The sequence below is a fragment of the Pseudogymnoascus destructans genome, assembly GCF_001641265.1.
Source record: "Pseudogymnoascus destructans isolate 20631-21 unplaced genomic scaffold scaffold_12, whole genome shotgun sequence".
In the NCBI taxonomy this organism is placed as follows: Eukaryota; Fungi; Ascomycota; class Leotiomycetes; order Thelebolales; family Thelebolaceae; genus Pseudogymnoascus; species Pseudogymnoascus destructans.
Window position 1 is genome coordinate 1,020,356 of NW_020167531.1, and position 26,652 is coordinate 1,047,007.

Consider the following 26,652-nt stretch of genomic DNA (forward strand, 5'->3'; position numbering starts at 1 on the left):
TCCTCAAGGCCTAGTGCGTGTGCAGATAATTGCCGCCCCTCATAGTCAGGGCGAGAAGGAACCGGACTTTGTCCGAATTAGCGCCACGGCATGCAGCTGTTACAGGTGTCCCGCAGCCTTCGCAGTGAAGGTTAACATCAGCGCCGGCATTAACCAGAAGCTCTACGATTGGGAGGCTTCCTAGTCGTGCTGCTAAGTGAAGCAAAGATCCAAACTGCGTAGAATCTAGGGATGAAACCCTTCCAACCCAGGACGAGATATTGATGTCCCCCCTTTTAATGATAGTCTGTAGCTCATCAATTTGCACGAAACTAAGATCCTTCGCAATCAGAACGTCGTCCAAGTAAAGATCAAATGGCATCTGTAGAGTAGATTGTTGAAACGAGGCCTCGTGCTTTCGAACACGTGCCAAAATGTATTTCTCTGCAGGAAGGCTAATCAACTGCTCTTCCGCCTCGAGCATGGGGTGGCCATGAGATAAGGTTTGAGGAAGATCTCGCGAGTAGCATTGATGTATTCTATGGCAAATTCCCATGGCCATAGGAAGTTTTAGCGACGCAGCTTCTCGTAAAGATTCGAGCATCTTCTCCTGGTCTGCTTCAACTCCGAATCCATGGAGGTAGCACATGCTCAACTCGAACAGAGATCTCCCGAGAATGGTCGGATCTGTATGGGTAGCGACCATCGATTGCAATCTCGCGAATACTGTTTCTGCAGCAGGAAGGTGACTGTGTTTGCATTTGACTGTCTCCTGTTAGCTAGCCGGGTTGATGGCAGACTAGTTTCATACTTACATCGGCCCTATACAACGACCATCTTTCGAGCGTTGAAAGTTGGGAAGTGCCAAAAGAAGCTATTATTGTCTTCTTCCTGTGAAGCACATCTCGTCAATAAGCGTTTTAAACCTTTGCTACAAATTCTCGCTCCAAGTTGAAAAGCTTCATAACTTCCCCAACGGTTACTCGATCTGCTGCATCATCCCTCAAGGTAGACTCTAACACCTTTTGCAGCAGTGTAATTTTGGCTGCATCAGCTGGTAAAAGTTCTTGTGTAGCCAGCAATGCAAGGCGCAGAAGATCATCTCTGGGCAACCCATTAAGCCAGGTGATAGGATCTTCTCGATGTCGACGATCAACATATCTTTTGCCATCCTGCACAATCTCCCACACCATCAAGCCATAAGAAAATATATCACATTTGTAGTGATCTTCTCTCATCGTCGAAGTTGACTTTCCCTGTCGCACCGCCGGCGGATTAAGATAGTCGTCCCAATATACCTTGACTCATTATCAAGAATCGAGTGTCCAAAATCCGAAAGCTTCGCAACAATCTCACCACTATCAGTTTCACAAACAAGCGTATTCTCCAGCTTCACATCCCCCTGCACTATTCCAGACGCATGCAACGCTGCCAACCCATTCGCAATCCCGCTGAAAAACTTGATCTTCTCCACAACCGACACTTTCTCCCCCGCCTCCCTCTTCTTCCCCAGATACCCCCTCAACGTCCCATACGCTACAAACTCCGCAACAAGATACAGCGATATATGCTCTCCCACAGTCCGCGACCCATACCCGACAAGCTGCACAATATTCTCACACTCCCTAATCGGGTTATGGGACCTCCTACTCTCCACATCATCCACCTTCTTCGACGGATGCTCAGTACTCTTCAGATACTTGATAGCCAAAACCAGAGCATCGCCTTCTCTATTAACCTGTCCCCTATCAACACGATAGCAAGCCCCCTCGCCAATCCCAAAGACCGTTTCCGTAGGCATGAAAGTAGTAGATTTATACCGATCCAAGACCGAACAACAAAGCACAAATTGCCACACATCAGCAATGTCAAGACCCGGCGGAGTAGCTGCCGCGAAACTGCCCGAGGAAGTATCATGCGCAGCTGGGTAGTCGTTGGAGTCGGAAAGCACGGTGCCCGCCGTCGCCTCAGTGAGGTCGTAGATATCCATCTCTATAATCTGAACCAAGTTGGCAGTGTAGCGCCCACGCCTGGAAAAGGTTGATGGTGAGGGGTGCCCATCATTATGAAGGGTGGGAGCTGAGTAGGGTATGAGTGAGTTGTTCGTGCGGCTGAAATATTTATGGCGCGTGGGGGACGGGACGGACCCTGTTAACGTTTAGGCCTGGAGCGGCCCATGGGAGGGTGCGCGGACGCTTTGACCGCTGTCATTCGGCTGTATCCGTGGTTTGGGCTTTGAGCTTCAAATACCGCAAAGCCGCCGAAATATGGGTTTCCAGCCTCAAAATAGCACAATATGCCAAAAGACCAAAAAATAAGATAAATGCAGTGATGCGCTCCTATAATTCTAATATATCGTCCCCGCTGGCTAGATCGCTCGCTACATAATCAATCTATCAATCAGTATACACTCTACCCGCTCCAAAATGAGCGAAACAAATGGGTATTATATCCCCTCTCCCAAAACCAGGCATCCCCCCTTATGACTTTCCTCCTCTACACCCCTCACATGCCCACCCCCTCCCTCCCCATCCCCATCAACCTCTGCACCACACTATTCTTCCTCTCCACCCCCCTCGCCCCCTCCCCATCAAAAAAAAGCGCCGGAACCAACAACCGATACGGCGCCGTAATCCCCGCCGGATCCCTCTGATTCACCTCAACATTCAACGTAATCTCCAGCCCCCCCTCCAGATCAATCGCATCCTCCTCCCTCATCTCCCTCCCCGCCTTCGCCGCCTTCTGACTCAGCCCCGTCGGCGTGCGATGGAACGCCCGCAGCGGCGGAACGCCCGGCAACCCAATCGCTTCCGCAGACTGCACGCGCGAGGAGAGGGAGTTGTTGCGGTGGCTTGGTGGGGGGCGCGAGTGGGCGCGTGTGCGTGGTAGTGGAGCGGCGGTGGTGGAGAAGGGGGGGGATTCATCAAAGCTGAAGGCGTCGTCGCTGCTCTGGTTGCAGACGGGTTGCTTACCCTTGTGTTTAGCGCTGAAGTAGTCTTCGTCCCCGGCACCGCCTCTGATGCGTGGTATTCGCACGTCTTCGCTGCTATATGGCGGCTCAGAGTCCGTCTCGGAGCTGTAGCCGTTGATGCCGCCGCTATCGGTGGTGCGCTTCCCTTGTCGGCCGGATAGGCGGCGGAAGAGCGCTGCGGGACGGAAGTCCCGCGTGAGACTGAGCGTGCGCTGAGGTGGTTCTGGTCTTCCGCCAGGGTATGGCTCCGTCGGACGTCCTCGGCTCGAAGACAGACGGCGTAGCAGACCGCTGCCGCCGCGGGCAACGGGCGGGCGGGACGGTTCATTCCGCATTGGTGCGTCCGCGCGGTACGTCGGGCGTCGAGTTATAGAGAGACGACGCAGAAGACCAGGGCGCTCTGGACTGGGACTACGCTCGTCGGATGGTGTTGATGGGGGTGAGAGCTCGGGGTTGTATGGGCGGATGGAGCACCAGTTGCGGCGGGGGAGGAGGCAGTTGTTGTTGCGCTTCTTGCCGTCGACGTCGTGGGTGAAGATTGGGATCATGCTCTCGTCGGTCTCGTCGTCGAAGTGGTGGACTTTGTTGCGCTTGTTGAGGATGTCTGCCATCATGTCTGGTGGTGGTGTGTTGACGATAGCGGAGGATATGACGTTCGGCATGTACCTGTGATCCTTGTCTTTGGGGATTCCGAGCTTGGGGTTGCTGTAGAACTGTCCGATGGCTGCGAGATGCACGTCTCCGCCGAGAATGGTAATCCGAACTGACTTATCAGCTGCCAGGTCTTGGAGATCTTCGATGAGACACTGTCGCTCCTTTTTGTGACTTTTGGCTGTCCAATGGTCATCAAGATCGTCGAGAATCTCAACACCACCATCAAACTGATTGAGGAGGCTGCTGAATAGACCTGCCCGACCAAGAGCCTTAACAGGATCCATGGCCCTCGAAGTGAGACTATTAATCATTAGTAGGCGCCTTATGCGCTTCGGAGCTGTTGTTGACTTACATATTCTCGAGCCACACGAGTCTAGGGTATGCAATCGGAACACCCATCAACACAATAAGATGCTTAGTTTCACCCAATACAATCTCATCGTGGCATCGGTCCATGATCTTTTGATACGTTTCCTCCGACAGCACATATTCGCGACCGCGCTCCGTCCGACAATCCATTCCAAGGAAGGAGATGCCCGCTCCCATAGACATGAAAACGCTGCGGCTATTCTCCTTGATATATGGTCCAGGGCTTTCACCGATCAACCAGCTAGGTTCCGTATCTTCCCCCTCATCGATACTGCTCTGGTGTTGGAAGAGCATATAGTATTTAAATGCAACGTTGCCCAACCCCGAAAACACTGGCGAGTCCATGAAATGGTGCGGATAAGATCCGAAGCCATCAATGATATCGTGGTCATCAAATATATTCACCATAGGAATCTGAGAGTTGGCGAGGCCAAACAAGCCCTGGGAAAACCACATAGAGTATCTGTTCAGGTAGAATTCTTCCAGTTCGTCCTGCATATCTGCCGTAAATGATGCACTGTGCTTGTGCATAGGGTTTTTCATAGCAAGCCAATCTGCGAAAAGCTCCGTCTGATTCACACAATCATTGTAAATCTGATCTCCGCCTCCAATCATAACATGGAATGGCTGCGTTTGATGTGTGTTCAGCACATCACGCCACATCGGGTCAGGTCCGCTGAACTCGTCCCTGTTAACACTAAGACTAAAGCCGTTGCAGCTGTGGAACATCAGGTTCATAGACTGTCCCACAGCTGGCACCCAGAAACCAGTAGCTGGACCATTGTTGATCTTATATGCAATGCGTTGTTGCTTGTCGGTAACCTCAACTTCAATATTGAAGCGCCAAAATGTAACACCGGGTTCGGCGTGTAGACGGAATCCCTTGACGGTAGCTACCTTTCCAGCCATCTCGCCATCCACTTGCCCAGCAGAGCCATCTGCATGAGCTGACGGGCTGCGTTGGCCCTCAAAGATACCTTCGTCGGACTCATTTCTAGACAGGTCGATCGCTTCTTCCAATTCCTCCACTGGGCGAACATACAACGTCTTCCCATCGCGCCCAACCTTTGTCTGCCCAGCAAGAGGGTCTACGTACTCCGGTGCAACATCAGCGCCGCTCTTAAAGTGACGTGGCGGTGGCAGGAACAGAGATTTTGGCTGGGGAAATAGACGCAGAGTCGGCACCGCTTCATCGTACTTAGAACGTGCATCTTCTGTGACTATCATCACACTGCCTCTCCAGATTTCTTTGGCGGGGGCTGTGGTGCGGCTCCCAGGTCGCTGAGAAGCCATCTCCTTCTTCATACCAGCATAACGGAGTAGAGGTCCACACTTCAAGAATAGGCGTGGGCTGAATCCAGTTGGGCCATCTTTTGTCTCCTTGTGAGTCTCTGCATCTTCAGTCGTTTTGGCAACACTGCGCCTTCGTCTCCCAGTGTTTCCAGCTTCCCACCACGCCTTATCTTTGTCTGCTTCTGTTTGCTTTGGTAGAGGTTCCTTTACATCAAGCAACGTTCCAGTCAGAGATGCCACACCCGCAGTCTTCCACTCAAACAGCCGTTCTGTTGGAGCGTACAGGCCATATCCTGGCTCAAACGGATCTCGCCTATTACGGCCTGCGTGGACTATCTTTGAGATAAAATGATGTCCATCCGGCCCCGTTGCAGCCTGTTCCTGCCCATAATTCCCAGCAGCAGTCACCGCGGGGACGGCGTACCGTGGTCCATTTACAGTCGCTACCTCTGTTGCTCCACTGTCAAGTCCACGCTCAGCATTAGCATTTAACTCTGGGCCCAGCTCCTCCGAGCGATCAAGTCTGTCCGCATAGAGTTGCTGCTGTTGTGGGGATATGGTTCTTGGGATGTCTGTCCCCAGTTTATTTCCCATTAGCTGTTCGATTTTCCGCGTTGAGTTGCCTCGTTTTGGCACGGCGTCTAGACTATCATCATCAGACAGTCCTTCCGTATCCAAATTATTTCTGTCTTGGCGTTTTGAACCACCACTAGCCACGACAGCAGCACCACGGTTTCTGTTTCCAGCGTTGACCTGGGCAGAGTCAAAGGTCACCGCTGAGAATGCTCTCTGCGCCTGATCGTCATGGCCTTTAGCCTTGTTTGCCGCTTCAGTCTTGTTGTTCGCATCAAGGAGTTTATCATACAGGGCATCCCAAGGGGCTTTTGGGTCTTTCTTTTTCAGCCTGTTACTGGTATTTCGCTGCAAAAATGCTCCTGCGCGCTCTCGGAAGCTCCGTCCTCGCTGAACTCCCGGCTGGGGTTGTACGTCGGGTTCTACGTCGGGTTCAGGCACGGCAGTCGCAGTTTCAGGATGTGGCTGGAGTTGAGGCTTCGGCTGATAGCTAACATCTTTTCCGATGGGAACAGGAGGTCGCACAGGTACCGGTTTCATGCTTTCTTGCAGACTCGGAATCTGGCGGTCATCCTGACCAATAATACCCAATCTCCTTGTATCTCTCTCTCTTTGTATCTCTCTTTCCTCTGGCAAAGCCCCCGGCTCGCTTCTCGCATCTGCGGGTTGTCTGGCTCCGAAATGGACGGTGTTTTGACCACTGCGGCCTGCTTTCGCCTCTCTTGCGCGCCGTTCAGCTTCTTCCATGCGGGCCCGCTTCTCTTCCTTGGCGATGAAAGTCTGTTCTAGCCTCTGCAGCGGGGACCTTTTTGACGTATACTGCTGTTGTGCCCCTGGCTCGGTAGCGCTTGATCGCCTTCGGTTTTGCGAATTAGCAACCGCGCTCCGGATTTCCGGCCTCTCTTTTCGCGCTTGTACGCTCCCTCGTCTTATATTTGATCTCTCGGGGTTGTCGTCGCGACTCGCGAGGTTTCCAGTAGTATTTGCTCGACCGAGTTCTGTATCGACATTCAGAGGCCTGCGCCCAGCTCCGCGGTCTTTGTTCAATTGGGAAGCTTCGCGGTAATAATCGGGGTTTTGTCTGGCGCGTTCGACGGGTTCGGGTGGCCTTCGGGACCTGATGCCCTCTGACTCCAAGTATCGGTCGCCATTGGACTGTGGAGGACTATAGCTCGATGGAGGGCCCTGTCGAGGAACATCCGGGGCTGCTGGTGGCGGGCCCGTGCTTTCTTCGAATAGTTGTTGCGCCTTTTCTCCACTGGCGCGTTTGCGCCGTCTCTCCAACGATTCCTTATTGTAGGGGTCTTCGCCGTATTGATATGAAGGGGGTCGAGGCGCAAGGCCTTTTGCGCGGAATGTCGATTCGACTGGCGATGCGAATGGGCTCAGCGTCGATTCCGTGGGCGCTTGGCTATGGATCGAATAGCGGTCGGGCCTGGGCTGGGGCTGGGGCTGGGAGGCTCGCGGATATGGTTCAGTAGGGAGCGCTTTCTGCAGATTCGGGCCCATGGATCCATTGCCTACAGAGCCCTTTCGAAGAGAGCCCTGTCGTTGAGTGACAACGTCTGGCGGTGGGTTGATAGCTCCCCAGTACGGCGCTGGCTTGCCGGACATGTCGATCGAAGCTATCGCCGACAGCTACAAAAGGACCACAACAAGTGAAATCGACGCAATGTGGATAAGCTGATGCGAACAGAGATTGAAGTGTAAACTCGCGGTTGAAGATGCAGGGTGAAGCAGATAACAATACAGTATATCCAAGCAACAGCAACTGTCACCGACACAATCGACGCACGTTCGTCTCATAGGGCAGCAGTCGAGGCCATTAGGCCACTTCAGCATCGTAATTTGAGTGTAACAGCGTAGCAGCTTTAGCCTAGATAGGAAATGATGTAACAATAATCCTTGCGCCCCCCTGTTGCCACTATTTCCTAATGTAGTCTAAAGCTGATACAGTGTAGCAGCTCGGGCCTTGGCAGTCTGGCCTAAATAGGTTAGTATTATAAGTAAAGGGCAAAAACTCGATACAGTAAAGCACGTTATAACGATGCATTTGCTGCCACCTGAATATATCGTTATAATTAGGCTGCGCACTGGGTACTCACGAGTCGAGTAGTAGAATTTTTACTCACCCAGCTGAGTTACTCGCTCATGTCCCGAGTATTGTTGAATGAGGATTACTCACTTGCTGAGTACCTAGTATGGGTCTTGGCAACTCAGTTATATCACGTGTTTGATTAGCCATTACTTATGTTAAAAACGGGGTGCGACTTCATTGATCAAGACGCCATAACTCCAACTCCATTCCCATATTGTTGATGTCCTATTCCACACTATAACCTTTGGCCTTTAGGTACCAGGTTACCAGATGGTTACCAGAACTCATCTGACCTTCATTCCTGGGTGAGAGACATTTCCATCGATTAAGCCCACAGCTTAAACATCATATCCTGCAAACGCCGAACCAATATCATACCCTTTGCCTGAATTGTCACTCTCTTCGCATGAATAGCGAGGAGGTTTGTCACTATAACTGTTAGTATGTCCCTGTCACTATGTTTAAACATCATACTCTCAAATTCTCGAATGAGGAAGCATTCAGCAGCTTCCTAAAGAGCTAGGATAGCAGATTGCTGGAAGCGAAGATTGGACTTGAAGTCTTCTGTGATTTCCCTAACAAGACGCTGGAATGGGAGCTAGTATCAAGTTGCTGTCTTCTGATATCGCGGAGAGCCTTGGTGCCTATATGTTTATTAGAGAGTTCTGGTAACCCTCTGGTAATCCTCTGGTAATCCTCTTACTAGACTTTGTGCAGCGCGTGGCCTTCTGAGCATGATTGTTGCTAGCTTGAGATGAGCAAACTGGAGCTTTTCTTGCTGTGCCCACAGCCTTTTCCTGTCCCTTTCCGCCAAGCCCAGAGCCAGCCCGTAATCCAAGTGGCATCCTTGGTGCTATGCCGCCAGTTGATCTCCTAGCAGTTTGCTTGGTACGAGTCATTTGCTAATATCAAGGTGAGTTAGTAAAGTAAACACAAGATAAAGAAGTAGATCAAAAGATATGTGTACTTACAGTGAGTTTGTAGAAAGAATATTGCAGAAGAAGAGTATAGTAAAGAGGTAGAGGTTGAAAGGTATGTGTTTTATATGAAGGTGCGCATTGTGGTGTTGTTTTTGGAACAGTAATTCTTTGTAGGTGAATATTCCTTCACAAATATTTTTGTTTGCAACTTTAAAATAACCACGACCTTAGAACCACCTTCCTTGGTTACTCTCCGATCTACACATTCTTCTTCCCTTTTGAGCCTTTACCTCTTCACTAGGACTTCAACTAAGTTTATTATCTTGATTCTATAGCCAGAACTTCTGGAGATCTCTGCTAATCACATGTTTAGTTAGTATGGCGAAACTCAAGGCACATGAAGAACTCTCCACTAATGCGAATACTATCAAAGCTCGCAACTGCGTCTCCAACCTTACTGAAGATGAGAAGGCTGTTCACTTAGCACTCAAGGCTGACCATGCTGATCTGAGCTACTACTTAAAGAAGTTATATAAGTCTGCAAAGTGTAAGGATGCCTCCTTACCTAGATACTCGAAGAACCCGCCTCAGAGCTGTTACGGTCACCACAAGCATGAAATCCGACTCGGTGTGGTTTCGGACCAGTAGAGGAGGACATAGCGAGTTACACTATAGTGGGGGACAGTAAGGGTGTAGGGTTCAGGGTCGATGCGGACCTGTTGCGGTGGAAGGTTCAGGGCTAGGGTTGGGATAACCGAGTCGGGCCCGTTTCGGGTACTTAAGGAAACAAACTTAACGGGGTTCCCCCTTCATCTTTTTTGTATCCTTCGTAGTAGACCTATAGGATAGCATCCTTTTAGCCTCCAACTTGCACTCTCATATGCTATTACTGTGAGCTGGGTGCCCTGTGTCATTACACAAAGTATATCGCTGCCTCTACTGAAGACAAGACACGTCTACAGAATGAATTGAAGGTTGAGCGTATTTGTGTTCGGTAAGTTCCTTCTGGTAATCTCTGGTAGCCTCAATCTAACTATAAACAGGACTGAGAAGGGTACCCATGCATCTTGCATTGCGAATCAGAAAGTCAAGAATATTAGCGCCTCTTCTTCTCCACAAGCCCCACCATCTACTCCGCCCAAACAACTTCTGTCTGAGCTTGCTGCATTTGAGGGTATCTCAAGTATTCCAATCGATGACAATCATAACAGCGAATGGGAGGATACTGAGGTTGAAGACGATTTGGAGTTGGAGCTTATGTTACAGCGCGAGATATTTTAAATGACGAGGCTGTTCTACCAGATGAGCTTTCCGATGAAGAGATCACTAGCACCCAGGCTCTCTTAACTCAAGCGCACATTGATGTATGCTACCTCATAATCTGGTAATCTTCTGGTGATACTAATAGTTGATAGGCCCATGAAGAGTCCAATTTCCGCAAGTGGCAACATTTCTGGGATAGCTGTATCCACTCATATACGAGAAAGGCTGGAAAGCTGAGAAAGAAGCCTGAGCGTCTCTTTGAGTATATGCCGTGGATTGATGTAGAGGAAGGGTACGTCTCTGATCATCCTAGCAATCTTCTGGCAATACTAATTGTTTATTATAGCACTTTTCACGAGGTTATCCCACCACATAAATATTTCTGTTTGTACGAGCAGGCAGTTTGGAAAGTGGGCCTAATTACCAGGACCTGTGCAGTGGTACCCAAAGTCTTACAATCTTGTCGACAATGGATGGTTGCAAATATCCACTCATAGTTCTAGCTTCAAAGAGGCGTTCTTACTTGTCTACTCTAAGAAGTTTGATAAGGAAAAGTGGGCTAAGGTATCAGCTGCACAGGATATGTTGTTCCTGGAGCTAGAGTAGAGGAGAACTTGAGTTGCTAAAGTTATAGCGCTGGAGTACCTTTCGCGTTGGAAAACCAGGTATTTAAGTACTTCATCGTAGCCAGACTTCTGGTAACCTTCTGATAATCGAGCAATTTGCCAAATGCCATCTCAATACTCAGAGTTGTTTGATTCTGACAGTATTCTCAGACTCTTTTCCGTCTTCTCAACGACTATCCTCATTAAATCAAGTTTGTAAGGACACAGGGCACCCAGCTCACAGTAATAGCATATGAGAGTGCGAGTCAGAGGCTAAACGGATGCTATCCTATAGGTCTACTACGAAGGATACAAAAAAGATGAAGAGAGGAACCCCCGTTGGGTCAATCTCCTTAAGTACCCGAAACGGGTCCGACTCAGCTAACCTGCCTTAACTCTTATCATGTGACCGTAACCTGCCCGACTCAGATCCTTTCCATCACTGAGGGACAGGCATCCTTACAAAGTCCCTGCAGGCCTTGAATATATTGGCAAGTTAAACCAATTCGTCAAATGGACTAAGGACACACACGATATATTCATTGAGTGGTGGAAGCTATCACGATGGTATGAACAACACTCAGATCATACTACAAAACTCCTTATGAAGATTGCATGGGATTCAACCAACTGGAGTTCTCAATACTGGAGAAGTTATCACCAAGGAGCAGACCGGCTTTCTGGAGAACCATGTGTTATTTGTACTTATTGTTCGAAGGCCCTTACGCATCCTGCAATCAAGTCTGCTGGCCCAAAGTCTATGGCAACACATCTTGCATCAGACATTTGCAAAAAGAAGTCACAGATGGGAAGGATAGTCTCTATCAAATGCGAATCAATCAAATGCAACCTCAACAAGTAAGGATTACCAGATTATTACCAGAATTATGTAGGTTAATACCTATAATAAGATCATATTCTCACACAAGAGACATTTTATGAACAAGTTCTATACACAGTTATCTTGACTCATAGCTCGTTCCGCTCAGTCGAGGATCCTCATCAAGACCCTATAAATACTTTAGGTATTAGTAGGTCTGGCCGGCCTCATCAAGCAAGGTGGAGGGATGTTCTTAAGCATATATAATAGATAATAGCGTTCTAATAATCTTCTGATAATCATGGTACTTAGATAGAGGAATATACATGATTCGTTCTCACAGCTTACTAGAGATGGCGAGAGTGATGCTAATAGATGTAATACTTTAACTTAACCATAAAACAGTATTAATCGTATGAGGGACTGTTCACATGATGCATAAATCTTACACGTGATAGCCGAGTACTCACCGGGTTTTTACAGAGTAACTGAGTATTGACCTCACTCACCGAGTCGAGTAAAAGGTTCAGCTACTCACCCAGCTGAGTAACCCACTGAGCGAGTGAGCCGAGTATTGAGCGAGTAGTGCGCAGCCTAGTTATAATGATAATATCGCTATATTGATTATTATGTAATCCAACTATCTAACGTACTTTGCACCCGTGACCCTTGATCCAGTGCGAATTCTAAACGCTCGAGGCCTTGTAAATACTCTGATTGAAGAGCCTCTTGTTCTTCAGTAAACTCAATCAGTACTTGGAGTGCTTGACGAGCGCTCTTCACAGAATGTAAAGAGCGCTCTGATTCTAAACTCTTCTTCGTCATCTTCTTGAGTCTGCTGAAGACCTAGATGCTCATCAATAACCTCTTGTAGAACCTCGTCCTCGCTTGGTGTCCCATTTTGTATATCCTCTTCTTCGTCGCTTGGGTTTAGAAAGTTAGAAATTGCCATAACGTCACGTATAACTTGTTCATAGAGTTCGTTGATACCTGGAGGAGTAATTGGAATCGGAAGAGCAATCAGTGTTGCCCGAGTAGTACTCGCCGTGAGTACTCGCCGAGTACCCGAGTACTACTGTACTCGGGTGATATTTTTGAGTACTCGGTGAGTCCCCGAGTACTACTCCGAGTACTCCGAGTACTGCCAAGCCCTTGGCAAAGAGGGGTAATATAGATCGTAGAATAGAATAGATAATTGAAGCTTTCTTCCACTTGAGCGTTCTGTATTGCTTCCTACAATGAGTGACTCTTCGCTATCGCCGGTGCCGGCTGAGTATCAGTCTGATGCTTTAGAGCTGCCGCCCCTTATTCCGATGCTGATGCCGCATATGCCTCTAAGACTTCAATTACCTGAGTCTACGTCAATCCTCTTTTTAAAAGGGCTATTCTACCGTACTTTATTAGATACAATACCTGCTAGAGTCCAATACCAATGCCTTCAAACCGATTGTAACTATATGCCGAGCCAGCCACTAAAGAGCCAGACAACGAGTAATCTTTGAAGCATCTTAAAAAGATGCACCCATCTGTGTATACAGAATACGAGAAGCTATCCTCCTCAATTAGAAGCTCGTCAACGCCGTCTACTTCTGCTTCTGCTTCTGCTTCTACTTCTACTTCTGCTTTTTTCCAGCCCCGCCAAGCACCTAATAACGCACCAAGCTCGTCGAAATATAGAGAGCTTATACTCTCTTTTGTGGTATCAAATAACCTACCGCTACGCCTTGTGGAAAGCCACTCATTCCGGCAATTAGTTCATCATCTAAACCCTACTGTTTTAACAGTAGGTAGAACTACAATCGGACGGGATCTATATCGTCTATTCTGCTATCATAAAGCACGGCTTCAAGTAGAGCTACAGCAGCATGTTATAAATGGTGGACGACTATCCATAACAACTGATACTTGGTCTGCTCGGAACTACTCTGAATACGCAGCAGTTACTGTACACTGGATAAATGACAATTGGTAAATGAGAACTACGATACTTGACGTTATACACCTTCAAGAGCCGATCCACTCTGGTGAATACCTTGCTGAACAGATGATGAGTGTAACAGATGATGAGTGTAACAGATGATTATAATATCACGCCTGCTATCTTCACAGTTACAAGAGATAATGCGTCATCGAATACAACAATGCTATTAGAGTATGAGAGACTGGCATCGATAGCCCCTACTTCCTTGAAACAACCATGGGCTTTTACAGCAAAAGCAGAGACGTACGCTGTATTGGGCATATTATCAACATTGCTGTTCAAGCTGCTTTAGCTTCCTTAAAGGCAACGCCTGACGAAAGGGTAGAGGCATACCGGCTTGAGGTTGGGGCTGCACGAATACCAACTGGAATATCAACTGCTGCTGAATACGAAATTATAACTGTTCTTGCAAAGCTACGGCGTCATATATATGTGTTTCGGAACTGCCGTGGGTGGAAAGATGCCTTGAAGAGTCAGTGTAAAGCTATAGGTATTCAAGTCCGTCAGTTAACACTTGATATGCCAGTCCGCTGGAGCTCAACTTATCAAATGATCGATATAGCTTTAAAGCTTCAGGCTCCGATTACAGCTTTATGTGCATCACAGCAACTTGATATTAGTATGAGGAATATTGCTTTAACAGCAATAGATTGGGCTACGTTACATGACTTATTGAAGCTATTCCATATCTTCGTCCGCCCAACCGAGAAGCTACAGGGCTCTTCTTACCCAACTCTCAACTACGCTGTTCCGCAGTATATGAGAATGATTAAGAAGCTTGAAGATATAAGAAGTGAGCTACCAGAACAGAGCCCAATTGCTACTGATTCTTTAATTGCATTAAAGAAGCTTAATGATTACTATACTCTAGCTACAAATCAGCAACAGAGTCACTCTACAATTGCTACAATTTGTGGTCCTCGGTATAACTTCAACGTCTTCAATATTATATGGAAAGACAGCACGCACTCAACTAGGAAGAATAGGGCAAAAGCACAGTGGCAGGACTGCTTCTATCGATATTCAGGCCGCGAGTCTGATATTCAAGCGGAAGGCAGGAAAGAAGTCATCCTTTGTAATATGAGAAATATGAGCCTGCATCATATCTTCAATTTGCCGACCATAGGCCTGCTTTAACGGGCCGAAACAGCCAACATCAAGTGGCTGGAGTAGATGAGAAGAGTGAGCAGGCATACAAAGCGTAATAATGTTGTGTTCCTTGCAGTACTCCTCAAACTCATCTGAGTGGTGGCTCTCATGACCATCAAGGACTAACAAGCGATAACCACCAACACTCCGGGCCTTTGTATGCTTCTCAAAGTGCTGAATCCAATCCATGCCTCTCTCGTTTGTAGTCCAGCCATTTTCAGTAACAGAAATCACCCAATCGCTTGAAAATCCACTATTCTCATACCAAGATGTAAGGTGGTTTTTGCCTGCAACAATGATAAATGGTGGTACTGCCCAACCTTGAGAACTAACGCCTTGGATTACTGTAACCCATTCCCGATTACCAGGCTGTACCTTCTTTGCTTTTGCCCGCCCGTCTGAGCTTGTTACAACCATAGCAGTTGAGATAACGCCCATCATAAACCCAGTCTCATCAAAGTTGTAGATATCTGCTTCATCGATACCATATTTCGCAATTGTGTTACGCACAAGCTCAAACCAGCCATTAATAACTTCTGGATCTTCGCACTTAGCCCTCTGGTAGTCGTATTTGCGCTGAAAGCGTGTCTGGAGCTCTACACGCCGCTTAACAAAGTTTGAAGCCCAACGCGACCCAACGCGTGACGCGTCGCATGTTGCAAGTAGTCGACTTGCCATATCTTCAACAACAGACAGCCGAGGAGGAAACCCTTTGGCAGCTAGGTCGAGTATATACTGAACAAGGACGGACTCCTCTAGGTTAGTTAATTTCCATGAGTTGGCTTGGATATCGCGTCGTGAAGGTACACCTTCTAGACGACGACCTAGCTTGCGGTGGTCCACAGAATAGATCCTAGCAGCAACTCGAAGGCGTAACTTTGGGTCGCTTTGCATAGCCTGGATAGCTAGCACTAATTGGCTTTCATCGTTTTTATGGGGCATGTTTTGTTGTTGAGGAATTTAACATTTAGTTGGGGGGTTTGGTCACTGCATCATTTTGGCGCTTTCGCTTGTTTGGCGCTTTCGCTATACATGTACGTTATAGCCTAGTATTTAAGTTTATATTTAGAGCTGTAGAATATTCTCTCTTACTTGAATCTATTAATCGTCGTGACCAAACTTTTCGCTTCGCTCAAGGTTGGAGTAAGCAATATGCGGCTGCCCAACCTGAGAGGAAGCAATATGCAGCTCGTCGGAACGTGCGTCTGTTCACTGCCACTCCTCAACAAAACCTCCACCATAGTTGGCCATAGTATTTAGATAGTAATTATATGCAATTCATTTAATGGAAGGGACTCCTCTATCAAATGCTCATGAGTGGCTCCTAGAGAACCCCTCTGAAACAGCAACTACTGCCAGTCGGATTTTCAAAGTGCCTAAATCAACGATACAGTCAAGCATCAGCTGACTAGCCCAGCAGCTCCCACACCGAGGCGGCCAGAATAAGCTACTCTCTACTGCGCAGACAGAGGTCATAAAGAAATGGATCCTTGAGCAGTATTACCTAGGGCTTGGAGCAACTAGGAATATGATATTTGCTGCTGTCTGTAAGCTGCGGAGCCCACAGCTGCCCCCATCACAAAGCTGGCTTACAAAATTTATACGGAATGAGCTTAAGGAATATCACTTTATTACTATGAAGCCAATTGCGCAGCAGCGTACAAAGACTCAAGATGAGCCTACAGTTCTAAAGTGGTTTCAAGAGTACGGCTGGTTTATACTAGAGCGTGGTATAAAACCAGAGTCAATCTGGAATATGGATGAAACTGGCTTTCGGGTTGGGATTCCAGGTGGAGAGCGTGTGATTGTGCCACAAGCCGCAAAGGAGCTCTACACCCCAAGCCCTGAAAATCATATGTCTATTACTATACTTGAGGCTGTGTCTGCAACTGGAAAACTCATACCACCTGTACTTATCATTCCGGGCAAAATACACATGGATTCTTGGTACCACGCCAGCCTTCAAGGCACAGAGCTCATCATGCTCTCTGACACTGGATTTTCAAACAGCCAGCTTGCCTTACGGTGGCTAGAGCACTTTGCAGAGCATACTCTCTCTGAGGAAATGAAGGTTCTACTACTTGACTCTCATGTGAGCCATACAAGTGATAATTTCATCATTATGGCAGAAAAACACAATATTATCATATACACATTCCCATCCCATCTTACTCATATTTTACAGCCACTAGATGTGGGGATCTTCCAGCCATATAAGCACTGGCACAGAGAGGCTGTGCTTGCTGCCATACATGATATGGATGTTACATATGACCTACAGTCCTTTATGAGGGATCTTACCAAAATGCGGCTACAGACTTTTAAGGAGTCTACAATTATATCAGCTTTCCAGAAAGCAGGAATTTGGCCAGTAAGCCACATTATAGCTCTCACAAAGCTACGTACGTACTCACAGCCTGCTCCTATGCCTATACCTATGCCTCTACCTATACGGGTTTCTACACCAAAACCCTTGACTTTTAGGTGGGTTGAAGAGGGGCTACAGTACTGGAAACAACAGGTTCCAGAAGGTTTTAGTAGCCCCTCGAGGGAGAGCTACAAGAATTGGCTCACAGGAACGGAAGAGGTTGTAGTAGGAGGCCAGCTTCAAGAGCTTGACCTACTGGCTTTTCGACGCCAGGTTAAGGAGTTGAAGAAGCGGTCGAGCCGAAGCCGGGCTCGCCTTCAGTTTGGAGGTGAGCTTACAGCAGCTCACGCTCATGAGCTTTGGGCCCAGAAAGCTGAGCTAGCAGCTCAGAAGCTTGAGGCCAAGCGGGTTCGAGTAGCCCGCCAGGCTGCCAACCGGGCCCAAAAGCAGCTTCGCCGGGCAGGAATTGAGGCCCGGAAGGAAGAGCGCCTCTGAAAGAAGGGGGTAGCAGCTCTTCGGAAAGCTGGCCTCCCCATTCCTCCAGAGTTTGAGGACCTAATTCCTGACCCGGAAGCCCTCCAAACTGAGGTCGAGAGTGAGGGTGAGGGCGAGGGTGAGGGTGAGAGTGGGAGAGAGGGTAGGAGTGGGAGCGAAGAAGTGATAATTTCATAGAATGGCTTAATTATGTACCTTTACATACAAATTACTATGGAGAGGTACTTACAGTCGCAATTGTGATGAGCCGCGTATTGCTTCCTCTCGAGTTGGGTCCGCGTATTGCTTACTCCAACCTTGAGCGAAGCGAAAAGTTTGGTCACGACGATTAAACACATAATTGGAGTTTGACGACTTGATTAAGAAACTATAGGGGGTAAAGCCCCTATATATACACAGCCCTATATATACACAGCCCTATATATACACAGTTGGTATATAGGCTACGCATGTGTAGCGTACTACTAGGAACACAGTTCTAACAGAATATACACTTAAGAACTCTAACTCCTCCTTCCTATAGTTAAGAGTAGCAATTAACTTAACAGAGGAAGCAGGGGATTAAACACAAAGGCATTCTAAGTAACACATTATAGTATTGTAAATAATACTATATTAAGTTGAGCATGAAGCTCCTATCTAAGGAAATAGTTAGAATAGTAGACTCCCTTACTATTCCTGCTATTTCTGCTATTCCGTCATGTACGTGCCCTAGGAAATAGTTGGAATAGTAAACTCTCTAACTATTCCTACTATCCTGCTATTCCGTCATGTTACCATAGTCTAGCCCTGCTAGCCCCATAACCATGATGTCACATTACAGTAGCCGTAACAAGACTACTTAGCAGGTGGGGTCTAAGGGCCAACAGTGGCGCTATGGATTATGTGGCACTATAGGACATAATGCCTATACATGTAAGAGGCACTAGGAATCAATTATAATTGACTAAGGGTTATTATATAGGGTGGTGGTGTAGTAGTAGTAGTAGTAATAGTCTAATTTTGGTGTTTTAGTAACTGGTTTGCTAGTGTAACTGGTTCGCTTGTGAAATACGTTAGAGACAATTATAAGCAGGGTTAGAAAGAAAATCAATTATAATCATGATTAACATATTTCACAAGCGAGTTGGCATCCTAAGCGAGTTAACATCCTAAGCGAGTCGGCATCCTAAGCGAGTTGGCATCCTAAGCGAGTTGGCATCCTAAGCGAGTTGGTAGCAAAAACACAAAATTTGACTATTATGTAACGCTGACTTCTAAACGATAGAAGACACAGAGGTTCTCTTGCGTAAAGGTTTACTTATCAGAGGAGGCAGGGGATCAGACACAAAGGCTTCAAGTAACACGTTACTAGTATATAACAAATACTGTATTGAGTTGAGCACGAAGCTCCTATCTAAGGAAATACTATCTACTTATATAGTGGCGTCGTGCCTAGTGGACTCTTGGGAACTCACTCGAGTCCTCGGAGTCCTGGACTCTTAGGACTCTTCTCATCATCCTGCGAGTCCATCACGTGCCTAGTGGACTCCTGGGAACTCACTCGAGTCCTCGGAGTCCTGGACTCTTAGGACTCTTCTCATCATCCTGCGAGTCCGTCACGTGATACTTTCGGAACTACTATTCCCCGCTGCCCCTCCAGGTACCAGGGCCGGTCTCATGCGACCTCCCTCCTTCCTGTCCTGTAGTTGGCCAGCCTTCTTGTTCCGTCGTAACATATTACTACAACTACTACACTACCACCTTATATAGTAATCCTTATTCAATCATAATTGATTCCTAGCACCTCTTGCACATATGGGTATTATGTCCTATTTTCTCACATCGGCCATAGCGCTTCTGTCGGCCCTTAGAGCCCACCTCTATACGGACTTAAGCATGAACCCCAGCACTCTAAAGGATATTCTCTCTCTCCTGTACAGAGAGACTACCCCCTTGAATTATACACCTCTTGTGCTTCCTTTCCCACCTCTTTTTCTGTTTATTTGCTACTTATAGAGCCTTAATTTCTGTCTTTAGTAGAACAGCAGAATGCATTATAACTTGTGCCCCCTTAACAAGGCAGCTAATAGCATCATTAATTAAGGTAGGAGAGCTAACCTGATGTTGTACGATGCAGTTTTTAATATGTGCTCTGTTTGAAAATCAAGCTCCCTTATAGTTTGAGGAGACTTTAAAGTCTAATTGTTGTTTCTTCTTAGCTGAAGCTCTAGGCGGAGAGGTCAGCTAGGTTGAGGCTCCTCTAGGAGGCTGTGGTCCTCTATAGGCATCCACTAGTGCTGACCTTAGAGGAGGGGTTGCTGGTATCACTTGGTGTGCTGGCGTTTTCGTAGACTGTAATCACTAAGCCCTGTTTCCTTTTAGGTTGGTTAGAGGCAACATTGGTTGCTAGGCCTTGTGTCTAGGGCTGAGGTTGTGACTTAGGGGCGATTTCCATAGGGGTGGCGGTGTGTGTGTCGCGGAAGACCTTGTCTCCCTGCTGGCAGAGAGAGTCAAGCTCCTGTTTAGTAGGCTTAATGCTCAACTATAAGAGGAGTTAGAGTTCTCAAGTGTAGATTTAAGTAGGAGAGGACATTATATAGCTCGTACAGAACTAGTCCTATAGCTCGGAATCCGCTCTTAATGTTCTGCTCTGTAAATGTATCTTTAAAATGCTTCTTTGAATGCAGAGAGAAACTCAAGCTTTGTGATATGGTTTAGCCTGTACTGTACAAAGGTTTCAATCTAACATCTATATGAAAGCTTTAGCAGATCAAAGCAGCTAACATCAAGTTAACTCCTTAGTAGCTGTAAGTTTAAGGTTTATAGACCGTAAACTGTGTCGCGTAGGGCGTCTGTTAATGTGTGCCCACAAAGTCAATTTAGGGATATCGTACACGTTCGCAGCACCTCTAACACTTGTAAAGTGTCTGTCTTTATAGGCTTGTATTGTTAGAGTCATTCGACCCTCTTTGTGGATCGATTAGAGGTCAATTGGTTAAGACATGTAGGTATACACGTTAGAATTCGTGATGCATGCGCCACTCACCTATATGCGCTGCTCGCTTATAAAGTACGTTAAGCATGAGTATTCATGATTATGAATAATCGTGCTTGTGTAATATTTGACTATTTGAATAACATACGCGATAAGTAAGCTGCACATGCAAGTAAGCTGCGCACCCCTCAATAATTCTATGACTTTGTAGGTTGATTCAACAACAATAAAATTAATTAAACACTATAAAAGTACCTTAATTTGAAACCTCCCTTAATAGACACGTATAGGCAGTATGCACAAGTGATTTACACATACTTCACTGTAAGGACACAGGGCACCCAGCTCACAGTAATAGCATATGAGAGTGCGAGTCGGAGGCTAAACGGATGCTATCCTATAGGTCTACTACGAAGGATACAAAAAAGATGAAGAGAGGAACCCCTGTTGGGTCAATCTCCTTAAGTACCCGAAACGGGCCCGACTCGGTTATCCCAACCCTAGCCCTGAATCTTCCACTGCAACAGGTCTGCATCGACCCTGAACCCTACACCCGCGGCGTCCCCCACTATAGTGTAACTCGCTATGTGCTCCTCTACTGGTTCGAAATCACACCGAGTCGGATTTCATGCTTGTGGTGACCGTAACAGCTCTGAGGCGGGTTCTTCGAGTATCTAGGTAAGGAGGCATCCTTACATTCACGTCTATGCTACATGTGTTTGTGGCTCTACAAATTGGCCTACAACCCCACCTACACGCTCTATATGAGCTTTTTGTGATTGATTTAAGCCCTCCTAAACTGTTAAAACACCTCCCTTAGCTACATATGACCTCCTTACTGCTCTCTTCTTTTTTTGTCTTTCATTTGCAGTCCGTAATATCCTCCAACCACTCAATGTTGGGTGTTTTGACCCACTGAAAAAGGCTTCTAGGCAGCAAATTGAAAACATGATGCAGGCTTAGTGATAATATTGTTTTCCTTGCAGTATTCCTTAAATTCGTCCAAGTGATGGCTTTCATGGCCATCAATGATCAACAAACGATAACCACCTACAGTTTGAGGTTTTGTATGCTTCTCAAAATGTCGAATCCAATCCATGCCTTTCTCATTTGTTGTCCAACCATTATCTGTAACAGCAATTACCTAGTTTGGTGGAAATCCGCTGTTTTCATACCAAGACACGAGGTGGTTTTTGCCTGCAACAATGATAAATGGTGGAATCGCCTAGCCTTGGGAATTAACACGCTATATTACTATGTACTTTCTTTGCCTTTATACATCCATCAGAGCTTGTTACCACTGTTACAGTTGAAATAATGCCCATCATAAACCCTGTCTCATCGAAGTTGTAAATATTTGCATCGTAGATGTCATACTTCACAATTGTGTTTCGCACAAGCTCAAACCAGCTACGAATAATTACTAGGTATTCGCATTTAGCCCTATAATAGTCGTATTTGTGCTAGAACCTTGTTTTGAGTTTTGTGCGACGTTTAACAAAGTTGGAAGCCTAGCGCGTCTTAACAGGTAACGTGTCACGCGTTGCGAGAAGTTGATTTGCAATATCTCCCACAACACACAATCGGGGAGGAAATCCTTTGGCAGTTAGGTCGAGAATATACTGGGACAAGGATTGATTTCTCTAAGTCGGTCATTTTCTGCAAATTGGCAGAAATATCGCGTTGTGAATGCATACCATGCTTACGACGACAAAGTGTTACGGCTATGGTAACGTGATGTCATGGTTACAGGACCAGGGCCTAGTAACGTAACGTGTGAGTCACAGGGGGCAAGCGGGGTAGGCTGCCATGTGGCGGGGCTAATGGATAGTTGCAGAAACTAGTGGATATTGGATAGTTGAGCTATCCACGAACTATCCTGAATATCTAGCTATCCGCCAACTATTCAGAGTACCCATAAGGCACGATGCCACTATATAAGTAGATAGTATTTCCTTAGATAGGAGCTTCATGCTCAACTCAATATAGTATTCTTTATAATACTGTAACGTGTTACTTGGAAAGTCTTTGTGTCTAATCCCCTGTCTCCTCTGTCAAGTCAACCTTACGCAAGAAACCTCTGTGTCTTCTATCGTTTAGAAGTCAGCGTTATACAAAGCTTCTGGTGGTCGATAGAATAGAGATTTCTAGCAGCTCGAGTGCTTAGCTTGGGGTCATTTTGGATTACCTAAGAGCTAATATAACTTAGCTTTCATCTTTTTTCTGCGGCATCTTTTTTTGTGAAGGGATTTACTGTTTACTAGAGGAGCTGTGTGGATTTAACGTAGTGTATCATTCGTTATGTTGTATCATTCATTATGCATGCACATTAATCTAACTCTCATTATCTGCATCGTCACCGCTGTCTTCATTGTCGCCTTGTGATATAACACCCCAATTCCATAAGCAAAGTAGATATCTAAGTGTAGAAGTCAACAGCCAGTTCTGTTTCTTTGTGATAATATCACTGCTAACACTAAATACTCGTTCTGAGTCTGCTGAGGTAGCTGGAATAGCCAGGTGGTCCTTCGCTATAGAAGCAATCAATGGATATTAGTATCGCTTACTCTGCTAATACTTAAGAATATCTATGTCCCTACCAACTGTTGGCTCCTTCATCCATCGCTTCCATTCCGGCTTAGTATTGTGATGGCTTTGTGATGTATAACTCGTCTTCTGAGTCTACATCAATATTCATAGCTTGCTCTTTATCTAGATCCTCATCTTCGATACTATTAATAACGTTTTCAGACTCGCGGCCTGAATATCGGTAGAAGCCCTTTAAGGAGCCACTGCCTCATCTCTAAGTGGATCTATGTCAAAAGGTGGACAGTCTTTTGTGATTTAGTATATGGCTCCATCTTGCGTTCGAGGTCTTAAGATAGGCCACAAACTTAGGAATGCTATGTCCTTTCCTTTGGTTGGCTGCGTTGTACTTTAGGGCTGCAATGCATTGCTAGTTGGCTAGTGTAATGGTGGGTGCACCAGATGTGAGAATCTAGCCACCCAAGGAAGGGATGATTTTACTAAGACAACACACTGTCTTAGGAAACAGAGCCAAAGGGTTGTAGCTTAGACTATTCCACAATGCAGCAATCAGGTGTGTGATGTAGTGAAGTTGTTCAGACAAGTTGCAACAAATGTTGAGTCTGGGAACTCAGGGGTAAGTCAGAGGTTAACACCTCACTGACTTTTCAGAAACAAGGAGTAACAAGATGAATGCTTGGAAGCTTGTAAAAGACGGGGAAGTATGTGATAGTCGATTTACTGTATTGCCTGCTTGCCCTTTCTTAAGGAAAGGGCAATCCTATTTATGCCAAAGGAGTGCAGTTCTCTCATTTTCCATGACTTTCCATGACTAACCAGGCTTGGTAAATGTATTAGAAATTAAGTGCGACCCACAACTAGCTTGCTAATCATGTAGTGAACGTAAGAGAATCCCATAGAACCATCTCTTGGGTTCCTAGCCTATAGGAAGTGAAAAGGAGGTCCAAGGTCAGAGTACCTATAGATAAATTATGTCATAACTTAACCAATCTTGTGGGTAACTAAGGAGCGATGACGTGTAATGAATCATAGAGGGTTGTAGAAGCTTCTAGAGCTATCGTTGATGTTCCTAGGCCTCTAGTTGGTAGAGATATGCCATGTGGTAGTATTGGCCCACCCCCTTAAGGAGGAGATTTTCTTAATAACTTGTTCAATGAGTGTTCAAATGATATGCCGTGATGTATGTAGCATAAACAGATGTAGTAGAAGAGTTTGCAGCAATCGTTGAGTAGTATTGCTTCTGTTGTTGGTGTGATAAGCCAAGATATGTATGGTGACTTGTAGGTTTGAGGAGGAGATTTCTAAGTTTGCTCTTGAGTTTGATAGCAAACTGAGTGCACGAATGTCAGTATGACAGCTAGGTTGACATAGAGGTCTCGAAGGAACTTCTCAAATCTAGCGATATCCAAAGGGTCTATATACCCCTCTGTTTAGGAGGTGCACTGGTTATCCCATTCCTTCATAGGGTGTCCTTCTAAGTATTAGGCAGCAAAGGCCACCTTCGATTAGGAAGACCCTTAGTTGGTACCTAAAGATGGCACAGATCGAAGCCATGAACTCGTTGAGCTCCTAGATGGATTTGCCCATGTATACCTTGGGTTCCTTAACCCTCCCTATTAGTCTTTAGGCTGGTGTGGTCTCCCTCAATATAGTGGAAGCAGTCTCCATTTCCTGTCCTTCCTCCCCTCGAGGGTCCTCCTACTCGTCTTTGATATCTTAGTGTCGCCTTTTGCAACAACTCTCTTCCTAGATTAGGGCTTGCTTCTTCACAAAGTCCTATACAGCCTTAGGGTAGGCATCATAGTCCAATACAAGTGATAACTATGGCATCACATATGAGGGGTTTAGTATGCGACGCCATACTTATCACTTGTATTAAATATAATATGATCATACGACTCTATTACTAACTCTACAGCTACATGACGTTCCTCTAAGGTGATTACTAACAAATACTCTAACTACAACAGGATTATGGCTCGCTGTAAGTCTTTAGCAGATAACTGTTAAACCTCTACAGTCCTAAGTCCTAAATAGGAAGTAGTGGAGCAAGGGCTTGCAAGGTTTGTACAGGGATTATGGCACTAAATTCTCATATTTTCTATACTAACTACATACGGGGGTGTTGAACAGCCCCTAAAATGCTCTATTTAGCAACTGAATTATACCTGCAATTGTAGCAATGCAATCAACAAGTCGCATGTCTGCCTGAAGCTAACCGATATCTGCTCTTCATTGGCTGATTCTAGTGGCCCACATATGATCTCATCCATTTTAGACTAACTGAATATGGAGCGTAACTGATTCTCTAGAATGATACACTCCATAGTCAGTTAGTCTGGATTGTGTCTCGTAATGTGCCAAACTATCGTTGTTCACATTGAGATGAATCCTGTTTGATGACCAGTCAAACAGGAGCGGGGAGTAAACCTAAGAACCCGAGAGTCATTGAGGATTACTCTTTTCTGGTTACTTTAATGCAGTCACTCCTAATGAATACCTTTCAAATAATAATAGTAGGGCAAAAGATCTATATACCTGGCACCACCCCTGTAAAGGTTCACATACCCTGAGCTTTAATAAAAGATGGGCAAAAACTCGATATACCCAGTAAACTGGTAAGAAAACTCCATCTACCCAGTTGGCCGCTAACCCTCCTTTGGAAAGGTTAATGAGCCAATGAGAGGCGTACTCTCATTTGAGAGTACGTGCTCTCATATGGCCTTTTTGAAGCAATTGAGCTGGCAATATACCAGCTCAATTGCACGGTAAGTCGGGGGTCAATTGAGACCCCAGAACCTCCTCCCCCTTCCCTTCCTCCCCTCCACCACAGAACCCCGCTGACACCTCCCAGGCTCCCTCCCTCCTCCAACCCCCTCGAAACCCCCCTCGGAAGCCCTCGCGCGAGGCACAAACTCCCCTGCCTCCCCTGCCCCTGCCTCCTACGATAGCCTCGCTACCTGAACTCGCTGCCCCTGTCGACGGTAGCGAGTTCCTCGACTTGGACGCTTGATCCCATGCTCTGGATGACTGGGCCGTCAAGGAGTAGTTATCCTGGCGGCTCCATCAGAGGGACAAAGACGGGGCAACTGCAGTTTGTGCCCGGCGTCCTCGAGGACGCCGGGCTCGCCAGGATCACGGAGGACTTCTGCCACTTGGGGCAGTTATTGCAGTGGTGCCGGACTTGGTCCGCACATGCTGCGGCACCTGTGGCTAGCCTGGGAATAATGCTAGGACTTGCCCCAGGCCTCATAATTGACCCGTTCTCATATGAGAACGGGGGGGGTTTCTAGATTGGGCTTGGGTGGGTCACTTGGGATGGAACTGGGTATATAGAATTTATTTATGGGCAAAAGATCCATATACCCCGTACAACGCGTAAAAAGATCGATATACCCTGTATGTTTCAAGAAGATATATACCCTGTAACCCCCCAGTCTCCAGTCCCCCCAAGTCGTAGTCCTCCGTAACCCCCCCACTACCAAAAAGAGCCATAACGGCCAGTTGAGCTTGCCAACCTCATTGATGAGCCTGGGACAGCGCCGGGCATTGTGCCCTGCCTCGCCGCAGGTTCTGCAGTGAGAGCGGAC

General features: G+C 46.6%; 6 protein-coding genes across 6 annotated transcripts; 1 reads left to right on the forward strand and 5 right to left on the reverse strand.

The window, feature by feature from the left end:
• Positions 1–10: 10 nt before the first annotated feature.
• VC83_06590 (uncharacterized protein) lies at positions 11–685 on the reverse strand (the record flags this gene model as incomplete). Its single annotated transcript, XM_024470185.1, has 1 exon — positions 11–685. One exon carries the CDS (start codon positions 683–685, stop codon positions 11–13), a length of 675 nt encoding a protein of 224 aa, XP_024323638.1.
• Positions 686–899: 214 nt separating this feature from the next.
• VC83_06591 (uncharacterized protein) lies at positions 900–1,217 on the reverse strand (the record flags this gene model as incomplete). Its single annotated transcript, XM_024470186.1, has 1 exon — positions 900–1,217. The coding sequence occupies one exon, from the start codon at positions 1,215–1,217 to the stop codon at positions 900–902; it is 318 nt and encodes a 105-aa protein (XP_024323637.1).
• A 1,267-nt stretch (positions 1,218–2,484) lies between these two features.
• VC83_06592 (uncharacterized protein) lies at positions 2,485–7,628 on the reverse strand (the record flags this gene model as incomplete). The annotated part of the gene is made up of 2 exons (XM_024470187.1): positions 3,957–7,628; positions 2,485–3,904 (listed from the first exon to the last, which is right to left on the reverse strand). The coding sequence occupies exons 1-2, from the start codon at positions 7,451–7,453 to the stop codon at positions 2,485–2,487; spliced, it is 4,917 nt and encodes a 1,638-aa protein (XP_024323640.1). The 5' UTR covers positions 7,454–7,628.
• A 1,432-nt stretch (positions 7,629–9,060) lies between these two features.
• Positions 9,061–10,726, forward strand: VC83_06593 (uncharacterized protein; the record flags this gene model as incomplete). The annotated part of the gene is made up of 6 exons (XM_024470188.1): positions 9,061–9,404; positions 9,803–9,851; positions 9,901–10,040; positions 10,124–10,221; positions 10,273–10,412; positions 10,624–10,726. Exons 1-6 carry the CDS (start codon positions 9,236–9,238, stop codon positions 10,724–10,726), a joined length of 699 nt encoding a protein of 232 aa, XP_024323639.1. The 5' UTR covers positions 9,061–9,235.
• Positions 10,727–12,189: 1,463 nt separating this feature from the next.
• VC83_06594 (uncharacterized protein) lies at positions 12,190–12,497 on the reverse strand (the record flags this gene model as incomplete). The annotated part of the gene is made up of 2 exons (XM_024470189.1): positions 12,190–12,197; positions 12,302–12,497. The coding sequence occupies 2 exons, from the start codon at positions 12,495–12,497 to the stop codon at positions 12,190–12,192; spliced, it is 204 nt and encodes a 67-aa protein (XP_024323642.1).
• Positions 12,498–26,018: 13,521 nt separating this feature from the next.
• VC83_06595 (uncharacterized protein) lies at positions 26,019–26,315 on the reverse strand (the record flags this gene model as incomplete). The annotated part of the gene is made up of 2 exons (XM_024470190.1): positions 26,019–26,092; positions 26,153–26,315. 2 exons carry the CDS (start codon positions 26,313–26,315, stop codon positions 26,019–26,021), a joined length of 237 nt encoding a protein of 78 aa, XP_024323641.1.
• Between the last annotated feature and the right edge of the window lie 337 nt (positions 26,316–26,652).